General features: G+C 36.0%; 1 protein-coding gene across 1 annotated transcript; it reads left to right on the top strand.

Moving 5' to 3' along the window:
• The first annotated feature begins 376 nt into the window (after window positions 1-376).
• Window positions 377-26,795, top strand: sdcbp2 (syndecan binding protein (syntenin) 2). Its single transcript, XM_007250788.4, has 9 exons — window positions 377-534; window positions 12,478-12,529; window positions 13,175-13,265; window positions 17,650-17,750; window positions 22,019-22,177; window positions 22,314-22,489; window positions 23,422-23,593; window positions 24,945-25,036; window positions 25,956-26,795. The coding sequence occupies exons 2-9, from the start codon at window positions 12,479-12,481 to the stop codon at window positions 26,008-26,010; spliced, it is 897 nt and encodes a 298-aa protein (XP_007250850.3). The 5' UTR covers window positions 377-534; window position 12,478; the 3' UTR covers window positions 26,011-26,795.
• The last annotated feature ends 884 nt before the right edge of the window (window positions 26,796-27,679 follow it).

The raw sequence follows: 27,679 nt of genomic DNA, 5'->3' as shown, positions 1-27,679 counted from the left end.
ATATATTCTTTCACTATTCCACACATACTTTAACAGACTTTCATTATATTAAAATATATTATGTTTTCATAAGATAAGGCTCCTAAAATACCTTCTCTGGCTACTACAGTGTCAGTCAGGCTTGACTTCCTACTACTAGGCCTGGAGGCATTTTAAACATGCCACAGGTCTTACTCTTAACAAAAAAGGGTGCTGTCCTCCCTGTTTAGTTTATGTTATGCTATTTTATGGATTTAAAAGCTTGTAATGAATGTATAGAAGCAGAGGCAGCAGCGGTTAACGTCAGAAATGAATTTATTTTAGGTGCTCAGCTGATGGGATGTGGTCAGTCAACATACACGTCACAAATTGAGCAGGAAGCTTGCGGTTGACTTCCATTCCTCACAGAGAGTCGCTCTCAGTTCAGTTTCTTCAGCGGAGAGCGAGGGGAGGAAAGTGAAACAGGCTTTGTCTGCTGTGTGTTACGCGTTTAACTAGGCTAACTCCATTCCTGTCCGTTTCATCCTTGAGGAGCACTTCCATACTAATATAAAGGTAAGATTTATTTCTATTCGGTGCTCATAAAGATAGCTAAGCTAGGTAAATAACCTGTAAGTTTAATGAAGATTTGATTAACGTTAAGGTTCTATAACGCTGCCTAAATTATAGAAACTAAATAAAACACACAAAACAGCTTCTTAGTAATATTAGTAACGTTCATATTAGGACCTCTATTAACCTAGTCAGCTGCTAGGGTTGACTAGCTTAGCTCAGAAAAACGTTATATACAAAAGTATATACCGTTAAAATGCGTAGTTACGTTAGGTTAACTGAGAAACAAAGTTGTTTTGACGAAGGCTGCTTAGTATAAACGATAGCTTTGCCTGGTTATTCAGTTGCGAATAGCTGAGTTAGTTATGTTAATATGTAACTTATCTAGCTGATAATATTAGGTTATTAAGGGCTTCGTGAGAAACATTTTAGCTAGTGACAGATTGATTTAGGTTTTTTATGTTTAACGTTAACAAAAAAAAAAAAACAGGCTAAGCTAGCGAACCTAGCGTTACTCCAGCCAAGTGCTAATGCTGGCTAGCTAACCTAGCTAACGCTAGTTAGGATAGCGAACTAAAACCTGGATAAGCTAGTTAGCTAACTAAAGAAAAATAAATGCTGAATATTTACAAGCTGTATTTACATTTTTCTATATTTATTTGTTAAATAGAAGAGTTAAGGGTTGTGGCAAGCTCTCTAGATCATAGGTGTTCAATCTCGGTCCGGAAAGAAAAAAATCCAGGTCCAGAAAAGGAAAAATCCATCCCGGGGCTTTAAGCTTCAGAGGAGCTGTACAGACAGTTGGAACCAAAAATGTTGGAATGGATTTTTACTTTTCTGAACCTGGATTCGCCACCGCTGCTTAAAGCTGCGTTAGAAACGTTAGAAACTATGTAACGTTAGCGCAGCTTTATGTTTTTATTTTGATATGTGAAAACCGTGGAAGCGGATTCCCACACTTAACAGAACATAAAATATATTTAGTTACCTAAACAGTGAATTGCTAGGTCATAATTGAGCTATTTGATTATTTCAATATGTTTTTTCTCATTTTCCCAGTGAAGATTTGCTTTATTCTAACTAGTGAACTAATAGCTAAGCTAACTCTCTAAATCATAGAGAATATGTACAGTAAGCATTACAGCAAATTATTACACGTAGACTTTGTCTCTTTTAAAACTAATAGTTTTAAATAGATTTTTGGAGGTTCTTAAATGCTTAAGAACGAAGGGGCTTTCCCTCAACGACGTCATTTCATCCAGTGACGCTGGACAGCTGACTATTATTGACAAACGCGTCTCTGACTCACTGCTATTACTTATTAACTTAGCTAGCTACAGTATAAAGCATTGTGTTTAACATATTGTCTAAAATCGCTTCCATCCCTGTATCCGCTGTCAGTGGGGTGCTGTCCCATAGGTTATGCTTTGGCCTGCTTTCTTAAGACACAGGCCGTTGCCATGGGAGAGCCATTTGTCATGCTTAGCACTCATTCAGCCTTACTGAAATAGCTATAGCTCGTTTTGGCCCATGCTGAGGACTCTCCCACTGATTACACTGATTTAAGGTGAACAGTGTTTGCTGGGGTGTTGGGAATTGGGAATTGAGGTATCAGGGAATTTGGTTGTTGTATGCCAAGAGAGAAACATGCCTTAACTTAGCTACCAGGCAGTTACTGTGATATCCCTGAAGGTTTTAAATATTATTACAAAAATTACAAACTTTCTACATGGCATGGTAACTAGTAGGTATGCCTTCTCTTATAGCTGGGTGATCTGAACATTAGGGATGGGCAATATTATATCGTATACAATATATCGTGACAGAAATATCATGATGTTAAAAATCTATATCGTAATAATAGGGATGGTTTGTCTTAAAAGTAGTCCAATATTTACTGTAAAGCTTTAAGTGTATTTATTCTATAATTGTTTTAGTTTATAGTTTTTGTTTGCAGTTTATATGCATGAACATATTCTGCAATATATTTTGCTGCATTATATTATTTTATGCTATATTATCTATTTTGCCACATCATGATTATACTGTTATACTATCATACTATATTCCTGAAATTAATTAATTATTTTTCTGTTTCCTATTTTGCCAAGTATATCGTTATCGCAAAAATACCCTGAAATATCGTGATATTATTTTAGTCATATCGCCCACCCCTACTGAACATAATATATAACACAATATGTTTCCAAATTTCTGAATACAATGTAATTTCAGTATGTAATGTCGGGTATAAACTGTATAAAAACACAGGAAAAGCTGTTAAATGTGTCCACATCTGATACCCATTTGTGTGTACCTTGTTTGTGCCCGTCTTTGTATGCGAGTGTCTCTAGTCTCTAAGTGACCCTAGAAAATCATAACTATATTTTAGGATATTTTTTCAAATAACGATATTCTTAGCATTATAAAATATTATATTGATTTCAAGAATGTACTGCTACAGCTAAAAAAAATGTTTAGGAATAACAGATTTAAACATTCATCATAAACAAATAAATTCTGTAAACTTTTTCTGTTTTGCAAAGAAGTTAGGTACTTGTCGATACAATGTTGCAGAAAAGTGTAACAAATTACTAGTGTTAAATATTTACTGCATTCATACTTCAAAAATAAACAATTATACAAAACTAAAATACCCTTAAAACAAATACAAAAGAGGAGACTGCTTTTAATTTGTGTTATTACTGTGTCACGGTATACTGTGTATGGTACAGAATACACCCCTAGTCACAGCTATAATACTCTGTCTCTTCTGTCTATTGTTGTGCCATGAATACCCTCAGTGACTGTTTAATAAGATTAATCCCAACTGTCTCCTAACTCAGGTCATTGGTAAAAGTGGCCACTGCAGATGAAGTTTTTACTCATAAAGGTTTACTTGTGGAGTATGGAGAGCACTCTGGTCTACACAATGGAGACAAACATGTCTCTGAGAGGCACGGCTGTATACATGTCTGTCCATTCAGCAGAGTGCACTCAGTTGATCTGAATGATAGTGGTTGTAAGTGTTCAGCAGGGTGTACAGTATATTGTGTAGATTTGTTTTAGTTTGGCTATTATTTATTATTTTAAACTGAGGAGGCTGATTGTGTTGGTGGTGCTGACTCATTGCTCCGCACGGGCCTTTCAAATAAAACACCCGCTTGTGTACTTTAACACACAAATGTGCTGTTCTTCACACCCACACAAAGTAAACATGACCTGACCCAGAGCCTGTGGGCTATTTTGGAATATAGTGAAACGTCAGTGTTTCATGTTTTGTATTAATTGTTTTATATTTTTGTATGTGAGTGCATGGATTATGGTTATTGGGGTTTTAGTCAAATGTGTACATACAAACCATACAAACGTGCAGTTTTAATTAGTACTAAAAGTATGAGCCTGTTTACACCTGGCAGGACTCACTGTGATTGGATTATGATCGGATTACTCAAACCTAGGCCTGTCGCAATAATTACATTATCGACTTATCGCACAGTTAATGTTAATTAGCTCATATATCCTCAATCATTTTTGCTGACCACGATGTTAGCCATTATATTTTCTATGCAAAAGAAGCACCACCACTGTCAGTGAGCCAGTATTTTGGCTTTAATTAAAAACAGCAGTTTTATTTGTCATTATTTATTTAGGATTTTTTTTTAAATTGTATTTATATCACAGTTTCTGAATATTCTAATAAAATAAATGTTTGTAGCTCTTTAACAGTAAAATTGCATTATTATTTGCCTTTATATTATGCTTGAATTAGTGACATAAAAGGGTCTTAAAATACAATAATAGGCCATAATAGATTTTATCTGAGGATAATATATATTGTTTAGATATATAAATCATTATCTTGACAGGCCAACTCAAACCATGTTTGGAGGAAGTCAGAGACGGACCTCATCCACATGTAATAAAAGTGTAAACAGAACCAGGAATGTAACAACAAATACATGTTGAAATGCATGTTAACACCAGGTGTAAAAAGGCCTTATAATTCATAATTTTCTCTTAGTTTTTTGGGAAATTTTGGGAGCATACATAGAATACTGTGAATGATTTAGTGCAACTGACCTCTTTGTATCCATGAGATATGTAAAGCATTTTATTTTATTATTATTATTTTATTTTTTCCATATGGTTTTAATAGGTATCGACTGATTCTCTAATCAGTGTCCTGTAATTCCTAATACTAGCAGCCAGAGTATCAAAACAGAACAAGAAAGAGGCAGTATTAGGAACCTCCTTGGGATTTTTTCCTAAATGCAGGCAGTCCTGCGTATAGTCCTGCGTATGTTTATCTTGTCATGTTAAAGTAACTCAAATAGGGTCATCTCCTCTGTTTTGATCTCTTTTGATCTGTTTTGACACACATGATCTTCTTAAACTAAATTCGAGCCACTTTTATGTGAGATCCTAGATCCCAGATACGCATTGGCAGTTTAAGAATGGATTTTATGTCAAATACATATCCATTACCAGGCCATGTGGCCTTAATGTGGGTGGTCAGATCAGAGTTCATGCCCCTCCCTTTCCCCCCTGGTGTATCAGGTCCAATTCTGTGCAGAATTATTCAGTCGGTAGCTCAAATGCACAACAAAAGAGCACCAACTTATGTTTATTAATGAAGGACAAAGTGCATAACAGGCCTGGTAATCCTGCGCACAAGACTTACTGCTGGCAGGTCAAAATCAATCATATTGTATTATTATATTTCTTGGAATGAGAATTCATTTTTATAGAAGTATTGTGATGGATTGTGCGGATAGGATTGTGATGTGGGAGGAAAGTTTTTCTGCTTAGGCGGCTTTGTGGGAGATTATTCATCAGTGTGTGGGAGAGTTTAGTTTTTTTTGGTTGTTTTTTGTACTTTGCTTTTGTTCTGTGTGTGGAGAGGCTTCAAACTGCTTGAAAGTGATGGAACTAGATTGAGACATAAATTACCGTTTATATACAGTTGTACATTGAAGTTAGTGTGCAGAATAATTGCCTTTATAAGGAAGGAATACAGGTGACATATTTTATTGTGTGAATGAGGTTGGCCTATGGTTTTTAACCATTTCAGGGAACCTAATTGATAATTATTCATCCGGCTAAATTAGGATTGTCACAAGAATTATTTGTTATTTTTTATATTGTTCCAGAAATTATAGTGATGATTGTTATTTTTGCCATTTTCAGATCATTTAAGTGGCACCTACATAATGATAATAGAATAGCGTACCAATGCAAGTATACCCTTTTAAAAGAAAACACAATTTTAACTTGCATGATTGGCTAAAATACTGTTCACTATATATATATATATAAATATAAATATAATATATATATATATAAATATAAATATAAAATATAAAATATAGTTATAGATATATATAGATATGTGAACAAACATACAAATAAACACAATAGACAATGTCAAAATGATCAAATAATATTGAGGTCATGTAATTATCATAACAGACCTTGGGTATAATATAGCTTTTTTTGGTTAACACACAAAAGCTAACATTAAGTGTGTTTACATGCACTGCAGAACATCAGAGTACAGTCTGATTAATGCGTTTAGATGAACTTAAGTTCTTGGATAAAGGGGGAAAGGGTTCACATGAAAGTTTACAGGAATCGGGCAATAATTTGATTAACTCTTTTCAGTAGTGTGGGAAATGGTAGCTTTATTTATCCAAAATGTGCCCTCTATTTAAACGGACATCAAGTTGTACCTCTATGTGCTAATATTAATGATTGTTAGTAATGCAGATTGCAACCAAGGTTTACTAGAGCAAGTTTCACCTGAAAGCCTTAAGCTGAAAGCTATTATCAAGTTAGCAACATGTCAAGCTACGCTGAGCTCAGGCTGATTGCCATCTGATTATGGCGAGTGCAAATGATACGCAAAAAGAGAGGAGAGAAACTCCACCTGCTTCTTTTTAGATAGGCTATGTGGGGAAATTTTACAGGATCAGAGAGTGAATAGTGGTTTTGGGGACTGCTGTTAGTGGATCTAACAGTTCCTCGCACATCTGCCGGCTCAAAATAAATAAAAACAAACCTAGCCTCATTCAATTGGTGTATTTTTATTGCTTTTTTCTGTTACAGTGTTTACCCCTACACACCAATTTTCTAAGCCACAATTTTCAATACACTAAAATTGAAGATGTCTTAGGTTTGATGCCCATTTGTAATTCTCATCGTTCCACATTAAAGAGCTCTTCTTTCTCCTCTGTACTCCTTGTAGTGTTTAGTCATCAGGAATTAGGTTTGATCCTGACTCCTTTTTATGTCCTTTAATGTTCCAGCTTCCCTTTGTGCTGTGTTACAACTCGTGATCTGTTCTCATGTGTCAGCGATTGTAATAAGGAAGTTCCATATGATCTGTTCAGGCGTACACTGTGATAAGGTCCTGGAAGCTGGATTTTCCATTACAGGTGACTTTAATGTTGGACCTAGGTGCTCTGTGAAGGTGTGTCAAGCTTTGTGTTTGATTTGGGTATTGTTAAAGTGGAGTATAAAGACGTGAGCTCTAAAGGCTATGTTAACGTTAGGACTGCACCTAATGATTGCTTTTTATTGATATTAATTAAACATTTATTTATTAGTTGACTGATCTAATGACCCATGTATTTATTATTGTAAAGTGGTTTGTGTCTGTGTTCAAATAATAATAAAAAAAATCATGAAAAAAATATTTGTATTAATATTTAAAATGTTCTTTAATCCTATATTTTTTAAACACACAAATACATATAGTGAGTAGTTTGTAGTGTGTATAGTTTTTATTTTAGGGCTTTATTTTGAAAAAGAAAAAAAAAACACTTCACACAGGTAGAATAAAGTGAAAATATAAAAATGGCTCAATAACAGTGTTACATACTTGCTACATCAGTGCATTTCTAATGCTGCTGCACTATTTTATCATGCTATTTACTGTGGTAGTGTGTAGTTTGGGCCTTGTTTTATGTAGGCAGCGACATCTTGTTCTGTAGTTACTGAAGCCCTTGTTCATGTTACCAGCCTCATCTGTCCATTCCAATCACACTTGACTCAGTTCAGATTTGGCTATCTTAACCATTCACATTCATAAATGCAAGTGACCTATATCTAGGTGTGGGCGATATGCTGAAACATATTACACTATCACAATATTTAAAAGCATCTTCACAATACACAGTAGTTATCTTCATAGACATGATCACAGTCAAAATGCATCAGTAACAAGGCTGCACAGTATATCATTTGAACATGATCATCGCAGTTTGCACAAGTCAAGAGTCACATCGCAGGACATGCAGTGTATGCAAATGCAATGCAAAGAACATGGACAGATCATAAAACAGAGGCTTAAAATAGATTTTTATGTATAAAGAGAACCCCCCCCCCCCCAAAAAAAAAAAAAATTAACAAATCTGGAATAATGAAATCCTGAAATAAAACTAAAGGAACACATATAAAGGAAGGTCATATCTTTACCAAAAGCAGATTATGTTTGATTTCTCCAATCTTTGATACATTATTTGAGTGCATTAATAATATCATGCCATGCTAATTCATTGAGGTCTGGAGAAATTTGGTGAAAATTATTTTTAAAATCTCAGTATATATTACAGAATAACAAAATATTGTAATGTAATTTTTCCCCCAGTATCATGCAGCCCTAATCAGTAGTGACCAATGCATAAAAACTATTCAAACACTATCGCATACTGAGTCCACTTATTTATTTTTTTTAAAGCACCCTGTTCTTTCCTTTATTCATCGTAAAATTATCACAGTGCGATAATAATATATAATATAGAGACATAATGACCATCGCTTACCCGTATATGTCTGTAATGTGAACAAATCTGTCCCTCAAAACGACAGGCATGCACACACTTTTTTTTTTTAATGAACTTTACCAATTACCATTCATACAATCTGATCTGTACACAAATCGGATACATAATCTGTTCTTGGTCCACAGAGTAGAATGACTGAAGTATAATTTAAAAGATTGAATTTGACATGTCTACCCTTAAAAAAGCCCTTAAAAAAATCTGTTCTGTGTTAAATTAAGGCAAATATGTATTTGGTTGGTTTCCTGGTAAAGTTTAATTGCAGTGGTAGCTGGAAAGAGGGCAGAAACACCTGATTTAATCTCCTAGATGTTTTTTCAGGGTTTAGATATTATTTAATGTGTAACTCATAGGCAGGGTAAGAAGGCTTTTTATCTTTATTGTATTTGACGTTAGTCTTGGCCTGTGTCAAGTGTACATTAGGTAACCCTGAGAATCACTCCTATTATTGCTGACACGTATTGCTCACAGTCATGTGCTTGGAATGACGTATGCCACTGTAACTTGCCTTTTTCTAGGATCACATGTTCCACTTTACCTTTTGTTTTATTCTCTTTCTCTCTGTGTGATGAATTACTTAGTATTACCTACCTCCTGTTGCAAATCCATCATGAAGGAAAGGGCTGAAGCTTGCAAGGAGAAGTAGATTTATGTTTTATCGATTGTTTTTTTTTTTTTTTTTTTGTGGTTTCTAATGCTCTGTGTAAAGTGGATCCATTTACTGGTACTGGTTTTACCTCGGCAACATACCTTACTGTATGCGTCACTTACTGTGTTTTGATGATAGAAAGCTTCAGGCACCTTAAGATTTTCTTTTGTTGTGATTTCTATGAGTGTAGATCATCTTATCCAAGTCTATTTGCTTACCTCACTAGATACTAGGTTATAAAACCATTATTAGTGTAGGAACTAAGTAACTAACTAAACCATAGACATGAGCCACACTTGACTGGATTTAATGTCCCTTTTTTGCCAAATTTGCACATTTTAATTAGTATCTGTTTATTATAGTTACTGTCAGTGCAAAACACACATGTGGAAAGAATCAGTGAATGTGGGTGGAGCCGTCTGCTCACACCGTTAAAAACACAGAAAATTAAATGAAATGTAACTGCATAATATCTGAAACCCATCCAGCTTCTGTAGAAGTTTCCATCTCGACTCTGACTCAGCCTTTGAGACATTGCTGTAAGGAGTCTCTGGCTCTCTGTGTCTTTCAAACACCATCCAGCTTAAGCAGCCTGCGAGAGCACTAACAACAAACCTATTGATTCAAAGTGCTATCAGTGCTTTCAGTACGGAAAACATATGCCTGGGAGTTCCTGGAAGATATGTTTATAGCAGGAATTTTCCAATATCTGTGTATGTCCTAAAGCAAATGAACCATAGTTAACACTATGATCCATTGCTTTTGGCTTTGCAAGGCTTGACTGAAAAATGAACTGAGTTTGTTAGGCTTACCTTTAAAAACAACACTGTATTTACTTTGGCATAGTTGAATAGTAAGAGTGTATTAGTGAAGTGACAAACTGTGAATCTTAAACAATGTTGTCTTGTGCTTCAGAAGAAAATCCAGCCTAAGCAAAACTGGATTGGAAAACAGGTTGATTCCAAAACTGTTATTTGTACTGTCCTTGGTAATATTCTTTGTTTATTGATTCTTTTTTCTTGATTAGTTAATAAAAAAAAATGTAACAATAATATTGATGTATAGCACCTTTCATACATAAAAATTCAGCTCCACAATAAAATAAAAAATTATCAGACAAAAGAAAACAAAAGTAAAGGTTTAATGAAATAATATTACATTAATAAATAACATTAAATATTGAAATAAAATAACTGAATAAAAATAAGAACAACAAAGTCAATCAAAGAAAAAAAAGCTAAGCTAAAAAGAAGTTTTTATCTGTTTTTAAAGCTGGTAACACTTGTTGTTGATGTTAATTAATTTAACAACTAACTAACTTTTTTGTGTTCTCAATTATAAGAATCTCGCCATAATGTTGGTATTGTGAATAATTATTTTAGTATTTTTTTTCCATCTTCTTTCAAAAACGCATCATACAAGTTTGTACTTAAATATTCAACTAATTGGTTTGACTCAAATGGTTATACCTATGTTTAATCTCTGTCGTAATATGTACTTAAAATAACTTGTTTGATGTGTTTTTGTTGTAAATGATGCCAAATTATGTCAAAAGACTAAAAGCTAACCCTAGAGAACCGACCATCTCTTCAGCTAAAAGTAAATACCACAAAGAAAGAAGGCTTTACGTTGCTAAAAAAACAAAATGTCTTTTGCTACCTAGAGTACAGCTTATTAAGATATTCCACTATAAAAAGAAGTTTAAGCTTATTTAGTCTGAGGATAAATCTTTGGTTTGTAAACACCAAAGTCACATTCTATTCTTTCACCAAAGAACAATACAATACTGAAATTTTTATTGGTACACCAGATGGTCTTAAAGGCAAATGCAACAAGAAAGGCATTTGTTGTACTGACATGACAAAAGTTATGGGACAACAGCTAGATTTGTGTCCTGTGACTTTTGCTATGTCTCAAGGAAGTAAACGAGCACTACACTGGCCTGCAGAAATGGAATGCCCCATCCATCCGGCACCCACTATCAGACCGCCATTTTTAATGTCTGTGGTATAGAGATAGTGTCAGAGGTGGGATGTTCAAAACATGTCAGCTACATTTTATAGCCACCCAAATGCCCGGGGGATGTGCGTGATGAAACCATGAAGCCTATGTGAGTGTACAAATCTGTGCAGGAAGAGGAACTGAGGTGTTTAGATCTGATAGACAGACAGTCTGTGCTGTGATCTGTAGGAGTTGGACTGGTGTCTGTACAGTAGTGCTGACCTGCTGTGCTCTCTTCTAACTGTGTATTTAAAATGAGACATCTCTCCTTAATGGTTCTTAATGCATTTCCAGAAGTTGAAGTTAGAGAAGTATCCGGTTGTTTCTTGGCTCTAATGTTCAGATGCTTTTAAAGCAATTGACTGGCAGGCTCCAGGATACTAAATCAGGTTTGGGAATAAACGCTATGGGGTAGTGGGTCTTAAGAACCTAAAGCACACATCTTGCTCCACGAGGCTGTTTTTTGGACTTAGTTAGAAAAACTTGAAAATATAAAAACAACAGTTGTTTTATCTAGCCTCAAATATGTTAATAGTTTTGGTACCTTAAGGAGCATCTTTCTCTCAGATAAAGTTAATAATTTATCTTTGTTAAAAAAAAAACTTGTCATTCTCAGGGACCAAAAAAGTCTTAAAGTCTTATTTTTCATGTTTAACTGTTATAGTAGGATAGAGTCCAGTTTGTTAGGGCTCTAATTGTTCTATTATTTTTCACATGACTGTTCCTGTATTTTTCTTATTATTTATTTTAATAGTGCACACTGCTGCTACTAAACAAATCCACTAGATGACATTACATATATATATTATTTTAATTATTTGAATTTGACCATTAGTGCCTAATGTGGTGTATTACAGATCACTTTGCATCACTTATGTCAAGGCCACCTTTTGAAATAAGATATTGTAAATCTGATGGATCAAACCAATGACTGACCATAGACTAATCTAAAACTGGCATAGGCCTCTCTGCTGTAAAAAAAAAAAAAAAAAGAAAATCGAGAATCGAATCAAATCGTGACCCTAAAATCGGAAATAAAATCGAATCGAGGATTAAGAGAATCAAGACACAACTAGTATTAGTGAAGAATTATGGAAGTAGAATTGTCACATGGTTTGTTGACACATTTTGTTGCACTTGTAAAACCAAACCAAATCAAGCAAGTGAGGATACTCCAAATAATAAAACATCTTTAGCTGATTTGAACCAGAGAAAAGAACTATAGCTGTTAAAATGCCTTCAAAGAAGCTGTTTTCAACGAAAGGTTAAAATTGTTCCTTTAAAGTAACTGCACATACTATTAAATAGATTATAATGTTCTTTAAAAATCGTACTCATATCAGTACACCGTCTTTAGTTTAGTTTAAAAAGTCCTGCATTAAAAAAATCCCCTATTACGTAATATGAGATCGCCCTGTTTTGCAACTCAAATTGTCTTTCCTCTTTTTTCAGGATGTCTCTGTATCCATCACTGGAGGACCTGAAGGTGGACAAGGTCATGAGGGTAAGCTGATATTACAGAATGTTATTTTTATGATTACTGAAAGCTTGTATAACCTAATATGAAACTTAAATAACAGTTTCGCTTAAGTTGCAGTTAACAACACAGTTTAAAGCAAAAGCTATAGTTGGGTTGGGTTAGTTTATAAGAAGGATATCTGTAATAAAAATAAAAAAAAACCTCACTTGATCACATTCCCAACTGTTATGTTCAGTTGAGCAGATTTTGATTATCAGTTTAAGGTGAAGAAAAGTTCCAATAGATTCAATTTATTTATTATTATTTTTTTAATTTTAACCTACTTTAACCAACTTTAAATAACATTAGATCCCTGTGAAAGAAAATTACCCCAAATTACTAGTTAATATAAGACTACCTGAATAGAGCATAAGCTCTGTAATGGAAGTGACATTTTTGTTTATAGAGGAATCCTTTTGTATTTAAATGATCTGTTCAATCAAAGCAATAAATTAAAGTCAATAACTGATGAATAGAAATCTCTAAATGTACTTGGTGTAAATGTGCTAAATAGTATTTTCTATCCCCAACTGTTGTTGTCATGATGGGCATGCTGTATTAGGCTGTTTTTAAGGCTCAGTCATTGAGATTGCAGCGTTTTTAAATGTGTGTCTCTTTCCTTCTCTGCAGGCACAATCCCAGTTTGCCCAGTCGACCTCCACTCCCCCGGCCATCACCGAAGGTGCATACCAGCCTGCCGCGCTGACCATGCCGAGCTCAAGTGAGTCCTAGGCTCAATGCAAGCCTGCTCCTTTCACTTCGCTTCCCAAGATTCCAGATGACTGCATGTCTGCCAACGTTTTTTTTTTCCCCTCTGACCCTCCTCCTCTTCCTCTTTTGTGTTGCTTTCATTTTGTGTGGGCTGAGTGAGGCACTGAAATGAAAGCCTTGACAAGGCTGTGCTGTAGTTGTATGATAACAGATTAAGACATGCCTCAGGAGCTCTGGGACTTTAAAAATGCACAAGCCTCTTCTTTTGTGCTTTCTTTCTCTCTGCATACTTTCCTTTTTGTCTCACTTTGGAGCGAGCCAAGTGTGCCAAGTGGTGCCTGCTTTGGTCTTGTAAGTAAGATTCTACTCAGAAGAGAAAATGAAAGGATCAAAAGAAATTGACACAAATGGAGTGTAGTATTTTGAGGACAGAATGAAAAGTAACTTTTGAGATGGTGTATTGAAAGATATATATATATATATAAGTGAAGAAGTGGAAACATGTTTTACAAGCGTATTTACAACCCTGTTATTTTGCCTCAGAATAAAGAGTGCTGATTTATTGTTTGTTGGAAGCTCGGGGGAAAAAATAAGCTCTGCTTTTATTGGCCGATGGCACTGTAGCAGCTTATATAGCATAGCATAGCCTAGCATTGCAACATGATTTTGTTGTAACCTTTTTGGTGATTAATCCCAAGTCTTAGTATGCAGCTTTGCTGTTCTCTCTGTGGCCTATTGGCACATCATCCTTGTAAATTAGTGAGCTGTAAGAGACTGTAGCCTACTTGTTTGTTTATCTAGCGAACAATTAGCATCTGTCTCCTCCCTGGGTTAGTGCATTCTTCTAATGTTTGATTTAAGTCCAAATTTGATAGTCTACGCTGATTACTAGGGTGTAAAAGGTGTAAATATTGGAATTGGGAAAGAAGAGATGCAAAAAGCATTTAGTTGAGTTTGAGTCATCCTTCTGTCGACACACAGCAGATAACTCACTAACAGAACCTTGTGGTGATCTGCTGTGCTGCAGAGATGTAAACAAAGGCTGTTGCTAGTGGATTTGTGTACATTTTGTTGGGTGTAGGCCTGGGCAGATTATATTATAATTTATAAGACAACAAATTCAAATAAACCATATTGATATCAGAAGTTTGTTCAAAGATCTTATCACTGTTGTTAAAACACTTTATCTTAATATACATAAATAAGACCACTTAAAAATGATGAAATTCTTTGATTTCACCAAATTGAAAATCTCTGGAATATAATCAAGAGTAAGATGGATGATCACAAACCATCAAACCAAACTGAAATGCTTGAATTTGTTCACCAGGAGTAAAGGCATATATATATCCAAAATCAGTGTGTAAGACTGGTGGACGAGAACATGCCAAAATGCATGGAAACTGTGATTACTAACCCTGGGTTATTCCAACAAATATTAATTTCTGAACTCTTAAAACTTTATGAATATGAACTTGTTTTGTTTGCATTATTTGAGGTCTGAAAGCTCTGAATATGTTTTGTTGTTCCAGCCATTTCTCATTTTCTGCATATAAATGCTCTAAATGAGAATATTTTTATTTGGAATTTGGGAGTAATGTTGTCTGTAGTTCATAGAATAAAATAACAATGTTAATTTTACTTAAGCATATACCTATGAATGGCAAAATCAGAAACTGAAGTAGTCTCTTCATTTTTTTCAGAGCTGCGCATATATTATATCACCCAGCCCTGTTTAGGTAAATAAGCCATGTCTAGGCTTGCATATCGGTTTTTCAGGTTTTTTTTTTGAGGTTCATGGATTATTACTTCCATGTACTGAACTTTCAACTTCCTGTTTGAGGAAATCATTACCTTGAATTATTTTATGGAAACTTTAAGGCTGTCTTATTTACTGTATTCCTCATCAATAAAACTGCGATAAAACTTCTTGCTACTCTTTGCTGAGCTTTTACAGTGCTTCAAGTTGAGTTAACTCTTTCTCTTCCAAGTCGCTCTGATGCTTCCCACTTTTACACTTTCCTTGCTTTGTCATTATCTCCCCTTACCCTCTCTCTCTCTCTCTCTCTCTCTTTCTCTCTCTCGGTCTCTATTGGTGTTTACCTCTCTCCCAGGCTCCTTTAGGATTGGCTGCCCTCAGGGCCTGTGAGCCTTTTGTTTACTGTCAGCCGAAGTAATTTTGGGTAGTCATGGTAACCCCGCTGCTGGCAGCATGTATGAGAGAGGGAGGGACTGCTTTTCAGGCCTGCAATGGTGTTGGTGGGATAGGGCTTTTTTGGACAGGAAAGTAGAGGAGGGGGAGAAAAGAGCAGCAGGCTGGGCTGGGCTGTGAACCAACAGCGATGTCACTATTTCCGCTTGGGACTTTAATCTCTCTCTCTCTCTCTCTCTCTCTCTCTCTCTCTCTCTTCTCACTCTTTCTCTGTTATTCTGGCCTGTCTCTCTTCTCTCACTCATTTCCTGTAATAACTCCCTCCTACCCTGTGCGCTCCACCCATTTTTTTCCACACGTACCAGTGTCCTGGAGGGATTCATTCAGTGCCATTAATACTTGGAGATCTGATGTCAGTTAATCTGTTGCAGTTTGTAACAAAGAATTTTATTAAAATTGAGGGAATTTAATTATACATTATTTTTGTCAATAATATAATGATAATATTATAACAACATGGTGAATTGAACCTTTTTGAAAAGCAATAAACTTTGTACTTAAATCTGATCAGATTACTGCAGAACGTGGGAGTTTGTTAGTAATACATTCAGCTTTTTCACATTTATAACACCAAGTCGCAGTGTCAAACCAAAGCAAATCAGATTTATTGTCACATAATAAGAGTACTGGTGTACACACGTGTGGGAAAACTTGGGTGCAAGTTCCCACTAGTTAGCAGAGAACAGTATTTACAACATAGAGTAGAATAAGCCAATTCAAATAAAATATATACAAAATAAACATATGTAAGAAGATGGAGGTATTTAATTCTATTGGTTTGGTGTAAGTTATGTTTTTTTTTCATGGTTAGGGTCTGTTTTCACGTGTGTGCAGATTGAAAAAATCAAAGAATACTCTTGTTAACAATATACATGAACTGAGAAACATGATTGCTAAAAAAAATCCAACATGCTGTAGCTGATTTCTTATTATGATTTTTAAACCTTACACCAACCAAGAAATGCTGTTTACACGACTATTTAACTGCAGTAATCTGATTTTGCATATATTATGGTGTATAACTTCATTAATCCACCCTTTTAACACAAATGCCAAATGAATTATTTTGAATTTAGTTTGGAATCAAACATGCTGTTTTTGTTATCTATCTCATATCAGCAGTGTAGTGCATACTGACATAGATATTGACTAGCATAAAATGTTTATATTAACCATCCAAATGAAAAAAAAAAGTAATTTGGTCACTTTAAACTGCATTACATTTGACCTGGGGATTTGTAATTTTTTAGTTCACCAACCCAGAGTTAAGAATCAGAGACGGCTGCCTCCACGTCAACAGTAGTAAAAGCACTAGTTTTATACAGTTTATCACTTGTATCTATTTAAATCTCATTAAATTAGTCATACATACAGTATTGTCCATCTTCTATCTGTGGATGTATTTTCATGATGTTTAGTACAAAAAAACTGCTTATTTTGGTGTTATCAGCAGGTATCACTAGCATGGGAAATTTAAACTGTGATATCTGATTGTTTTACTGGAATGCAGTCAATTGCTAATTGATTCCTAATAAATTGCTTGGTGTGTAGTGTTTTAGGTTTGTTAGTTTTTCCACTGTCTGGGTTTTTTGGACCTTCCATGGCCAAGTGTTTTCTTTTTCACCATGAATCTGTATGTTTACGTTAGTTCTATATGTGTGTGTTTTTCTATACTCCTGAACAGGTCAGCAGAAGCTGAACAGAAAGAATGGCAGTCTCATTTTTAGCTTCTTGCTGTACAGCAGTGGAGAATCAGAGGAAGAATATCTCATGTCTGAGCTCTCGTTAGCAAGTGGTAGGCAGAGGCCCAGGAACGTAAAGTCAGGAAGTCATTGCTAATGAGCGTCTGTAAACATTCACAGACCCAGAGGTGGAAGAAGGTCCAAGCACGCTGTCAAAACTGAATCGTTAAATATCTCATATGCCTTAAACAAATATAATCCAGTGTGAGTTATTTAAATATATTACATTGATTTTGCTAGAAACTCTAGTAAAGTTACACATTCATGCATTATTATTATTTATTTTTTTATATTTACGTGTGAACTTTAATAAACTGGTGCTTGTGCTGTGCTTGCAGCTTGCTCTTTTTTGGGGAGTGTTTTTAAAGAAGCTTAAAAATAGCTGTTTTTTTTTTCCATAATGGCTTGTGCTAACCCAAAGCTTTTACTTTGTTTCACAGGCCTCTACCCAAACCTAGAGGAACTAGGGGACTACATGGGACTGCGTCTCAACAGCGATGAGGTGCAGAGAAACCTGGCACTTGTCCCAGCTGCAGATAATGTAAGTTTGTTTCTGTGGTTGTCTGTATGTGTGTGTTCACATGCCTGTGTAAACTATGCTGTAATATACAGCTTTCTGTGTTTGAAAGCATTTTCTTTGCATTTAGTTACCTCACATATTAGTACAACATGTACATTTTAATTAAAAAACACAGGGTGGAGTAATACCATAGTAATACCTGATAAATGCAATTTGGTATACTGTATCATTTAAATGCAATGTTTGTGATAGTTAAAGTGGTTCATTTTAAGCCCCTACTGTTGTTCTGGCTCTGTAGTCCATAAGGTGAAGCAGGTTTACATGTGTATACTAAAGCTATACCTGGTGGGCTGGAGCCAAAGTTAAGATGGCTGGCTGGGGAGCTAAAGCTAAATCTGGAGAGCATGAGCTAAAGTTAAACTTGGTGAGCTAGGGCTAAAGCTAAACCTGGAGAGCTAGGGCTAAAGCTAAATCTGGAGAGCTAGACCTAGTCTGGGAGAGCAAAAGCTATACCTGCTGGGCTGGAGCTAAAGCTTAGCTAGCCGGCTGGAAGAGCTAAAGCTAAACATGGAAGGCTGGAGCTAAAGCTAAGCTGGCTGGCTGGGAGAGCTAAAGCTAAATGGGGAGAGCTAAAGCTGAAGCTAAACCTGGTGATGTAGAGCTAAAGATAAACCTGCAGAGCTAGGGCTAGTCTGGCGCAGCTGTACCTGGTGGGTTGAAGCTAAAGCTAAGCTGGCTGGCTGGGAGAGCTAAAGCTAAACCTGCAGAGCTAAAGCTAAACCTTGAGAGCTAGAGCTAAAGCTAAACCTTGAGAGCTAGAGCTAAAGCTAAACCTGGAGAGCTAAAGCTAAACCTGGAGAGCTAAAGCTAAACTTGGAGAGCTAAAGCTAAACCTGGAGAGCTAGGGCTAGTCTCGGAGTGCTAAAGCTAAACCTGGAGAGCTAGAGCAAAAGCTACACCTGGTGAGCTAGGGCTAGTCCGGAAGAGCTAAAGCTAGAACTGGAGAGATAGAGCTTAAGCTAAACCTGGTGAGCTAGGGCTAGTCTGGAAGAGCTAAAGCTAAACCTGGAGAGCTAGAGCTAAAGCTACACCTGGTGAGCTAGGGCTAGTCTGTGAGGGCTAAAGATAAACTTGGAGAGCTAGAGCTAATGCTAAACGTGGAGAACTAGGGCAAGTCTAGGAGAGCTAAGGATAAATGTGGAGAGCTAGGGAAAAAGATAAATGTGGAGAGCTAGGGCTAGTCTGGGAAAGCTAGAGCTAAAGCTAAGCTGTGCTAAGAGCTAAAGATAAATCTAGTCAGGGACAGCTAAACCTAAACTGTGAAAACTAAACCTAAACCAGGGGAGCTAAATCTAAACCCAGAGAGCTAAATCTAAACTGGAAGATCAAAGGTCTGAGCTGTGGAAAAGCATCTGCTTTGCATGCCTTGAGTTATTTTAACAAATTTCTAAAATACTTGCACAGCACTGTACTTTGTCTCTTTCTTTTTATGTATAGCTTTTCTATAACTGTGTCCACTCATGTGCCCATGCTATTTCCAGGGCTTATTTTTGTGTATATGATTTTGTTTTAAATGTTGGCTAGATATAGGTCAACATGAGCCAGCGTATGAATCAAATCAACGCTCTTGCAAAGGCCTGCTAAGATTTTCTGTGTCAAGCAGTGTTGATGTTTACACAAGACACTCCTGAAATGACTTAAGCAAATGTTTAAAAGAACATCCCACTATTGTATTGTATGTTCAAGGCTAGCTAATAGAACTCAGGCACAGAAAACAAAGGAGGGGACTTCCAGATGTCCACCGCAAATTTCACAATGTCCTTCCTTTATGCTTTGTCTTATTTCTGCTCAGTCTGCTGCTATTTTGCGCCGTTTTCCATTCTAACATGTCGGCCAGCTAACCTCAGAAGAATGTATGGGAGCTGGGGGTAGAAGACTCTAAATGCATGTGTGGTTTTTAGGGGCTGTCTGTGATTTTTAAGGCAGAATGACTCAAACGGGCCACAGGCTGTCTCCACAGCCTATAATTCTGTGCAGCAATGTGTTCTTGGAAGGAGAGAAGACGCAGGGCTGACTCATGCAGCAGGACTGTGTGTGAGAGATGGGTGAACATGGGTGGGTGGGTGTTTGTGTGGGCATTGGTGTGCATCGAGACTGAAATTGAGGTAGTGTGGGCGTGAAGCTCGCCTTTGCACTGACACTGACTCTTAGCTTTGTCCATCTGCACTGACTGCGTTCCTACATTTCTATTTGCCATTATTGTATAATCATGTTGGAGCTGCTCTGTTTTAACTGAGGATGATGGGATTATTTAGTAACCTAATACTGTGCTGTGGCTATGAGCTCACTGGCTTCGATGCATCATTAGTCTAATGCTAATAACTGTATTTGCATACTTCAGTCAGTCATAAAACCATGTGGTCCACACTCAAGTCAAATTGATTTGTATAGCAGTTTTTACAACCTGATGTCACAAAACAGTGTTACAGGTGTATATATATATATATATAACTGAAGGAACAAAATAAAATGGAATATTTAACTCTTAGTGAGCAAGCCAAAGGCAACAAACAGACAGTGGCAAGGAAAACTACGTCAAAACTGGAGGAAAAACCTTTTCAAAACCACTTATAAATGACTAGTAAATGCTAGCTGGATGATGGCATATGTGCTGAATAAATGGCCTTGGATTATTTCCTGTTCATTTTACAAGCCTTTTGCATTTTACAAGAAATAGTGACATTTTTGTTTCCAACCTAATGATGTTACACAAGTATTACAGTTTTAATAGTTTGAAAAACTATAATAAAATTTGTCCACAAAAAAAAAACAAGCTAACACATCAGCTACTGTTAGCTTGTAAGCTAATTACATCCGCAAAGCAAGCAGTTCCAGTTAGCAAGCAAGCAAGCTAATTACCTCTACAAAAAGAGCTAATACAGCAGCAACTGTTTGCTGTCAAGCTAATTGCATCCACAATACAAACTTATATAGCAGCTACTGTTAGCTAGCAAGCTAATTACACCTTCACAACAAGCTAACACAGCAGCTACAATTAGCTAGCAAACTAATTACACCTACACAACAAGCTGACACAGCAGCTACAGTTAGCTAGCAAACTAATTACACCTACACAAGCTAACACAGCAGCTACAGTTAGCTAGCAAGCTAATTTACACCTGCACAACAAGCTAACACAGCAGCTACAGTTAGCTAGCAAACGAATTACACCTATACAACAAGCTAACACAGCAGCTACAGTTAGCTAGCAAGCTAATTACACCTACACAACAAGCTAACACAGCAACTACAGTTAGCTAGCAAACGAATTACACCTATACAACAAGCTAACACAGCAGCTACAGTTAGCTAGCAAGCTAATTACATCTGCAAAACGAACTAATGTATCAGCTACAGTTAGTTATTAGGAAAATTGGACACTGAAATGAACTTTATAGACATGTATTGTTTTAATGTGAAGGTTTTTTTTTATTTCAGTTTAAAACTAATTTTAACAGTTGCAGCAAATATTCTGGTCATTTTTGTACTTTTTAAATGAATTAATTTGACATATTTCTTGTGACTTATATTCTTTGCAAATTACACCCACAAAATGAACTTAAATTATCGGTTAACATTACTTCCGTATTTTTTTGCTCTGTAAGGCTCACTTAAAATCCTTTAATTTTCCCCAAAATTGTGAGTGCACCTTATGTATATGAATAATCTGGTGTGATGTATGAACTCTACAAGTCAGGATGTAAAGAGCAGTAAAGGCTTTTTGCTGAACTGCAGCATTATACAGAAGTTTCAGTTTAGTCCTCCAGCACCAAGGCTGGTGTAGCATGAGCATTAGCCGCTAAGTGCTAGCATTTTTGCCGTTCAGAGGTGAGTTTTATCAGCCTGTTGCCTGCTGCTAACCCTAGCTAGCACTGCTGGAGCAGTATTAGCATTAGCCGGTAACCACGCTAAACGCTTGCTTTCGTTCAGTGATGAGCATGTCGGTCTGTATCCTGTGCGTTTACCGTGTTAAAATAAGCTACATGGGACAAAAAACCTGGCTAATATCACCCTGGCTTACCAGACAACTAAGAGTTCCTCAGTGTAGTGCTGTTGAGTGGCATTTACTAGCACTAATGCTAATGCTGCTGCACTCAGTCATAGCGGAAATTTGGAAATATAGTTAAAATTTTGTTTACTTAGCTTATAGTGCGTAAAAAAATTGTGATCTGTTACCGTTGTTTTGCTCCCTGACTCACGTTCTCACCTCTCTCTTTCTGTCTCTGTAGCAGGTGGCCGTGCCATCAGGTGTAGGTGGCATGGTGCGCCCAGTGACTGGTGCCGATGTGGGAATCAGGAGGGCAGAGATCCGCCAAGGCCTGCGGGAGGTTATCCTCTGCAAAGACCAGGACAGGAAGGTCGGCCTCCGGCTGAGAGATGTCGACAATGTGAGTAAATCTCATTACGGAACACGTAGCCTGGTGTTTTCTTGGTAGCAAACGACTCTGCTCAACATTTTCAACAATAAAAGTGTAATAAATACCCTGTACTACCAGTTCTAAAACCAATGTCTCTCTCCTTCAGGGTGTGTTCATTCAGCTGGTGCAAGCAAACTCTCCTGCAGCGCTGGCTGGCCTGCGTTTTGGGGACCAAGTGCTGCAGATCAACGGGCAGAACTGCGCTGGCTGGAGCACAGACAAGGCCCACAAGGCTCTGAAGGCAGCAGCTGAACAGCGCATTGAGCTGGTGGTCCGTGACAGGTTGGTTAAGCTGAATCAGCCTGGCATAAATAAAGCTACAATTGTTTATTGTGGTATTGTCCGGTTAAAATGGATCAAAACACACCCATTCCAAGCAATTTGCCTTTTTTAAATTGAATTCTGTTGATAGAAGTCAGGGATCATGATCTCTATTGCCTGGTTAAATATGACCAGTGAACCTACAACAAACCTTGACTCTGTAAGACCTAAATTAATGAAAATATTCACATCAAACCTATTTGGATGCTTTTGTTCAAGTATTATTATTATGTGGATTGTGCAAATGTTTGTAATTCCCTTTAAGTGGATTGGGTATTTTGGTTGTATCCATAAAATTCTTTATAGGCACAGCAAGTCTGATGCAGTAAAAGGACCATGATGTTGTTATTTGCACATTATGAACACATTATGCACCTCAAATATTTGTGTATAAATTATTATACACTTTAAACCAACAACTTAAATAGGAAAAAATAATTTTGCACATTTAGTAAGCTTATTTTGGACAGATATTGGACAGAATTTTTTTTATTTTAAATATCAATGTTAGTTAAAAATCCTGCAATCCAAGATGAGTAATACTGCGCAGCCTGAGCTGTTGCAAATGACTAGCTCTGGCGCCTCCCTGTGGGCAACTCCAGAAAAAAGCACCACATCTGTTGTGTGCTCCTTTTCCTTATGACATACATAAAACCTGCTACATTGATGGTTTCACCTTTTAATTAGAAGCACAATATTGTAATCATTGTGTCAGTGAATTATGAATTGTCTTAGACATGGTTATCTGTATTAAACTATGAATCCATGATAATTAAACAGTTGACAGCAAATTTGTAAAGAATTTATAAAAACATGTTTGGAAACCAACCCCATGTCTATCTTCAGTTATGAAAGCACCCCTCTTAACATTTTTCTCACTGCTTTGCTCACAGGCCCTTCCAGCGCACAATCACAATGCACAAGGACAGCTCCGGCCACGTGGGCTTCATCTATAAGTCTGGCCGCATCACTTCTCTGGTGAAGGACGGCTCTGCTGCTCGTAATGGCCTCCTCACTGACCACTACATCTGTGAGATTAATGGCCAGAATGTCATTGGACTCAAGGTGAGAGAACTGATAGTACTAAGCTAACACTTCAGTTTTTGGTTAACCACCTTTTATATTTCTTTGTTCATAGTGTGTGTATATATACAGCTCTGAAACAATTAAGAGACCACTTCAGTTTTTTGAATCATTTTTTTCTGATTTAGCTATTAATAAGTATATATTTGAGTAAAATAACCATTGTTGTTTTATTCTATAAACAACAGACAACATTTTTCCCAAATTCCAAATAAAAATATTGTCATTTAGAGCATTTATTTGCATAAAATGAGAAATGGCTGAAATAACAAAAAAGATGCAGAGCTTTCAGACCTCAAATAATGCAAAGAAAACAAGTTCATATTCATAAAGTTTTAAGAGTTTATTAGAGACAATATTTGGTGGAATAACCCTGGTTTTTAATCACAGTTTTCATGCGGCATGCGGTTTCAGTCGGCATGTTGTCCTCCACCAGTCATACACACTGCTTTTGAATAACTTAAAAACCACTCCTGGTGCAAAAGATTAAGCAGCTCAGCTTGGTTTGATGGCTTGTGATCATCCATCTTTCTATTGATTATATTCCAGAGGTTTTCATTTTTAATTGGTCTCTTTTTTTCCAGAGCTGTATATTACATTTTGAAATGAATATCTATATTTATAAATTTATTCTATTTTATTGTATCTTATTATGTTTGTTATTTTGATCCTGTTTTTTTTATATGTGAAAACATGTGTTTATCTGCTGGAATGCTATAATTTCCTCTTAGGGAGTAATATATTCTTGTCTTATTTTAGTAGTGCTAATGTTAAGTGCATGAAACATATTGTATTTTAATGTATAGTACAGGAAATAATGAAACTGGAAGTTATAAATAATTATATGAAACATATATAAAAATATATTATATAGTGTAGTGGGGAACTCTGCTGCTCTCTATGCAGCAGACTTGTTTAATTCCTTACATTAAAACTCCTAATGATAAATTTGACTGTTTCAGCCACTTGATTAAACTGTAGGAACTTTAAATGAGGAATCAATAGCTGGTTTTGGTATCAGTTGTTATTACATTGCCCACAATGCTATACCAACTGATACCAAAACCAGCTACTGATTCCTCATTTAAGGTTCCCACAGCATCCTACAGTTCAGTGGTTCCATGTGACAGAATTAGGTTCATTTCCCATTTGAGGAAAAACAAACAAACAAAAAAACATAATGCTATATTAATGAATCTTTGGGCCAGATTCCTAACACTATGTAATTATATTGTAAGTCTCTCAGGGTAATGTTTTTTTTTTCTTCCAAATGCTGTAAATCTACATCTAAAAATCGCCAATTTGCTAATAACAATTTGTCACTTGTTTCCAGGACTCTCAGATTAAAGATATCCTGAACACTTCTCCCACTGCCATGACCATCACTATTATGCCCAAGATCATCTATGAGCACATGATTAAGAGGTAAGTGAGTTCACAGTACCCACACCTAGCATTTTTTTTGTCATTATTATTTCGATTTTACTATTATTCGTATTACCCAAAGATTGTTAAGTGATGCCTTTAGAGCACACTAAAACAGAACATATAGTTACTGTCCTTAAATATTTGAAAGCCACGCTGCCTTTCAATTTGTTTACATACTTTTCAATGAATTGGTTTGAATTGTATTTATCTTCTCCGGTACAGTTTCTGTTCAGTTTAGTTTGTACAGTTTGGGTTTTTGGGTTTTTTTGGACAGTGACTGTAGGTAAAGGCCTCATTTATCAGCTTTAAACTAATTAGTTTTTGTAGAATTGTTTTACAAAGCTGTGAACTCTTGGTAACCTACCTGTACCAAAGACAAAGCAGCAGAACAATGCAGCTGATTTTATGTGCAGTGACTCAGTGTTGGAAATCACTAGAGGATTTAAGACTGTTCAGCATGTTTAATTGAAAGCCCCAGTCTGAGATTTAGGACAATGAAGTGCCTTTTAAATCTCATGTTCAGTTGTTTCTATTGTTTTTAGAGGTGAAGGACATGGCCGAAATAACCGTTGATTAATCAAATAATCGAAAAAATAATTATCTAATTGGTCGACTACCAAAATAATCATTAGTTGCAGCTCTACTGGAGTGGTCAAGTAGGTGTGTTGGATGCAGTTGCTCTTTACATTTCATGTTGTTGTAGAGTATTTTTTATTAACAAAACAATATACTCAAACATAGAACTTCACATATCAATTTATTTGCATTAATCTACATTTATTGTACATGCTCTGTGCAATAACATTTTCTAAACAGAGAATGTTTAAAAGTGACAGTCTATATGTTTTAAAGGATTTAAAGTATTTACTATTTATTCAAATTAATTTTTTTTTTTTTTTTTTTGTCTTATCTGCAGGATGTCAAGCGGCCTGCTGAAGTCAGCCATGGACCACTCCGTGCCTGAGGTCTGAGCCTCCCACACAGTGCTGCCCCTTCCAAAATGCCTACAATCTCTCCAGCCTTCCCATTGGACCCTTCTGCCCCATGGGGGGTGTCTGTCGCTGAGCAGATAATTCTCTTCAATCACGTCTTCATTTATAACATTATAAGGAAAAATTGCCTTTTTCTACTATAGATGTTGAACATTCTTGTATATCTAGTTCATTTTTTTCTATCTTCCTTGTTGCAGTTGCCATTGTTTAATTGTTGTCTTTTATATGTAATGATAATAATCCATCACTATTATTGAGTATTACGTTCTTTGAGTTTTTTCCTTTTAACACTGCACCTTTTTTTAGATTATGGTAGTTAGTGGACAAAGAGATAAGAGACATATATGTTTGCTCCAGGGCTTCCGAAGAATGAGAAAAAGGATTGCGGGCATTGATGTCATTCGATCTCCAAGATTTTTATTTTTTTGGTGTCTCCGACTATGCACAGGTTACCACAGTCTCCCCCTCTTTTAGAGTTCAGAGGATACGCCTATGTGCCAAGAACGGCTCGCGCTGCCAGACTGTAAACAGGGTCAAACTGACTTTTTTTGTTGTTGTTGTTTTTACAGATTATCAATATATCAAGCCCATTATTCGCGATATATATTTTATTTGAACTTGTGTTTTTAAAACCATATCATCTTTGATAACCTGTTCTGCTGTCATCTTGTAAATGCATTGACCCTTACACATTTATATACGAATGTAGCCTCAAGATACTGTAATTATTATAAAAAATAAAAAATAAATAATCTTACTGGTGATGCAGAGTGATGTGAGGTGAAATATTATGCTTGGTGTGAGTTTTAAAGATGAGCATTTCATCCCATGATATATTTATCATTATATCAGTATCACAGGGGTAGAAAAACACAAGAGAACAGAAGAGAGGAAGTATATTTACCATGCTGTTTAATATAGAGCTTTTGGTTTATACACAGCAGTGAGTGAAAATGACCGATAGCTATGAACAGTGATGGCTGTACACACTAATATTGCTAGTAAAAGAACTGATTTACAGCTGTATATTCTCTCACTGATAACGTGAATAGAGTTATACACTTACACATTTCCTTGCTGGGGTGTTTGACAGAAGCCAATCGCATGAACCCATATCACTAAACACTGACAGAAACAAAACAGTGAAAACGATCCTTACATCTGAAAGAGCAGTGAGACTCCAAAAAAAAAAAAAAAAAAAAAAAAAAACGAATAAATAAATAAAATAAAAAAATAGTCAAAAAAAATATGCCCCAGGTTCCTGGATGCTCAGTGATCAAAACTGTTCAAACCACACCCATTCAGAGCCGAGAGTGTGCAGATAAATACAGTGAACTAATCGCTCAAGAAAGAGAGAAAGACTGAGAATGCTCAGTCTTAATTTTATAATTCCCTATTTAATATGATATATGAAATGAAGTTGAAATTGATTTTAGTCTAGCCTTAGGGTTAATCTGGCTCTTTGAAACTCGCCCTTAACGTCATAATTTACGTTATAATCTGGTGAAGAGTTTACACGAACTGGAAAATACAATTACTGAGATAAAATCCAGTTCTGATTTTTAAACCTTATGCCGATCGAAAAAAATAAGAATAATTGATTACATGACTACTTAAATGATTAGATAACTGCAGTAATCCGATTATG

Source organism: Astyanax mexicanus, chromosome 13, assembly GCF_023375975.1.
Source record: "Astyanax mexicanus isolate ESR-SI-001 chromosome 13, AstMex3_surface, whole genome shotgun sequence".
NCBI lineage: Eukaryota > Metazoa > Chordata > Actinopteri > Characiformes > Acestrorhamphidae > Astyanax > Astyanax mexicanus.
This window is presented reverse-complemented; position numbering and strand designations above follow the sequence as displayed.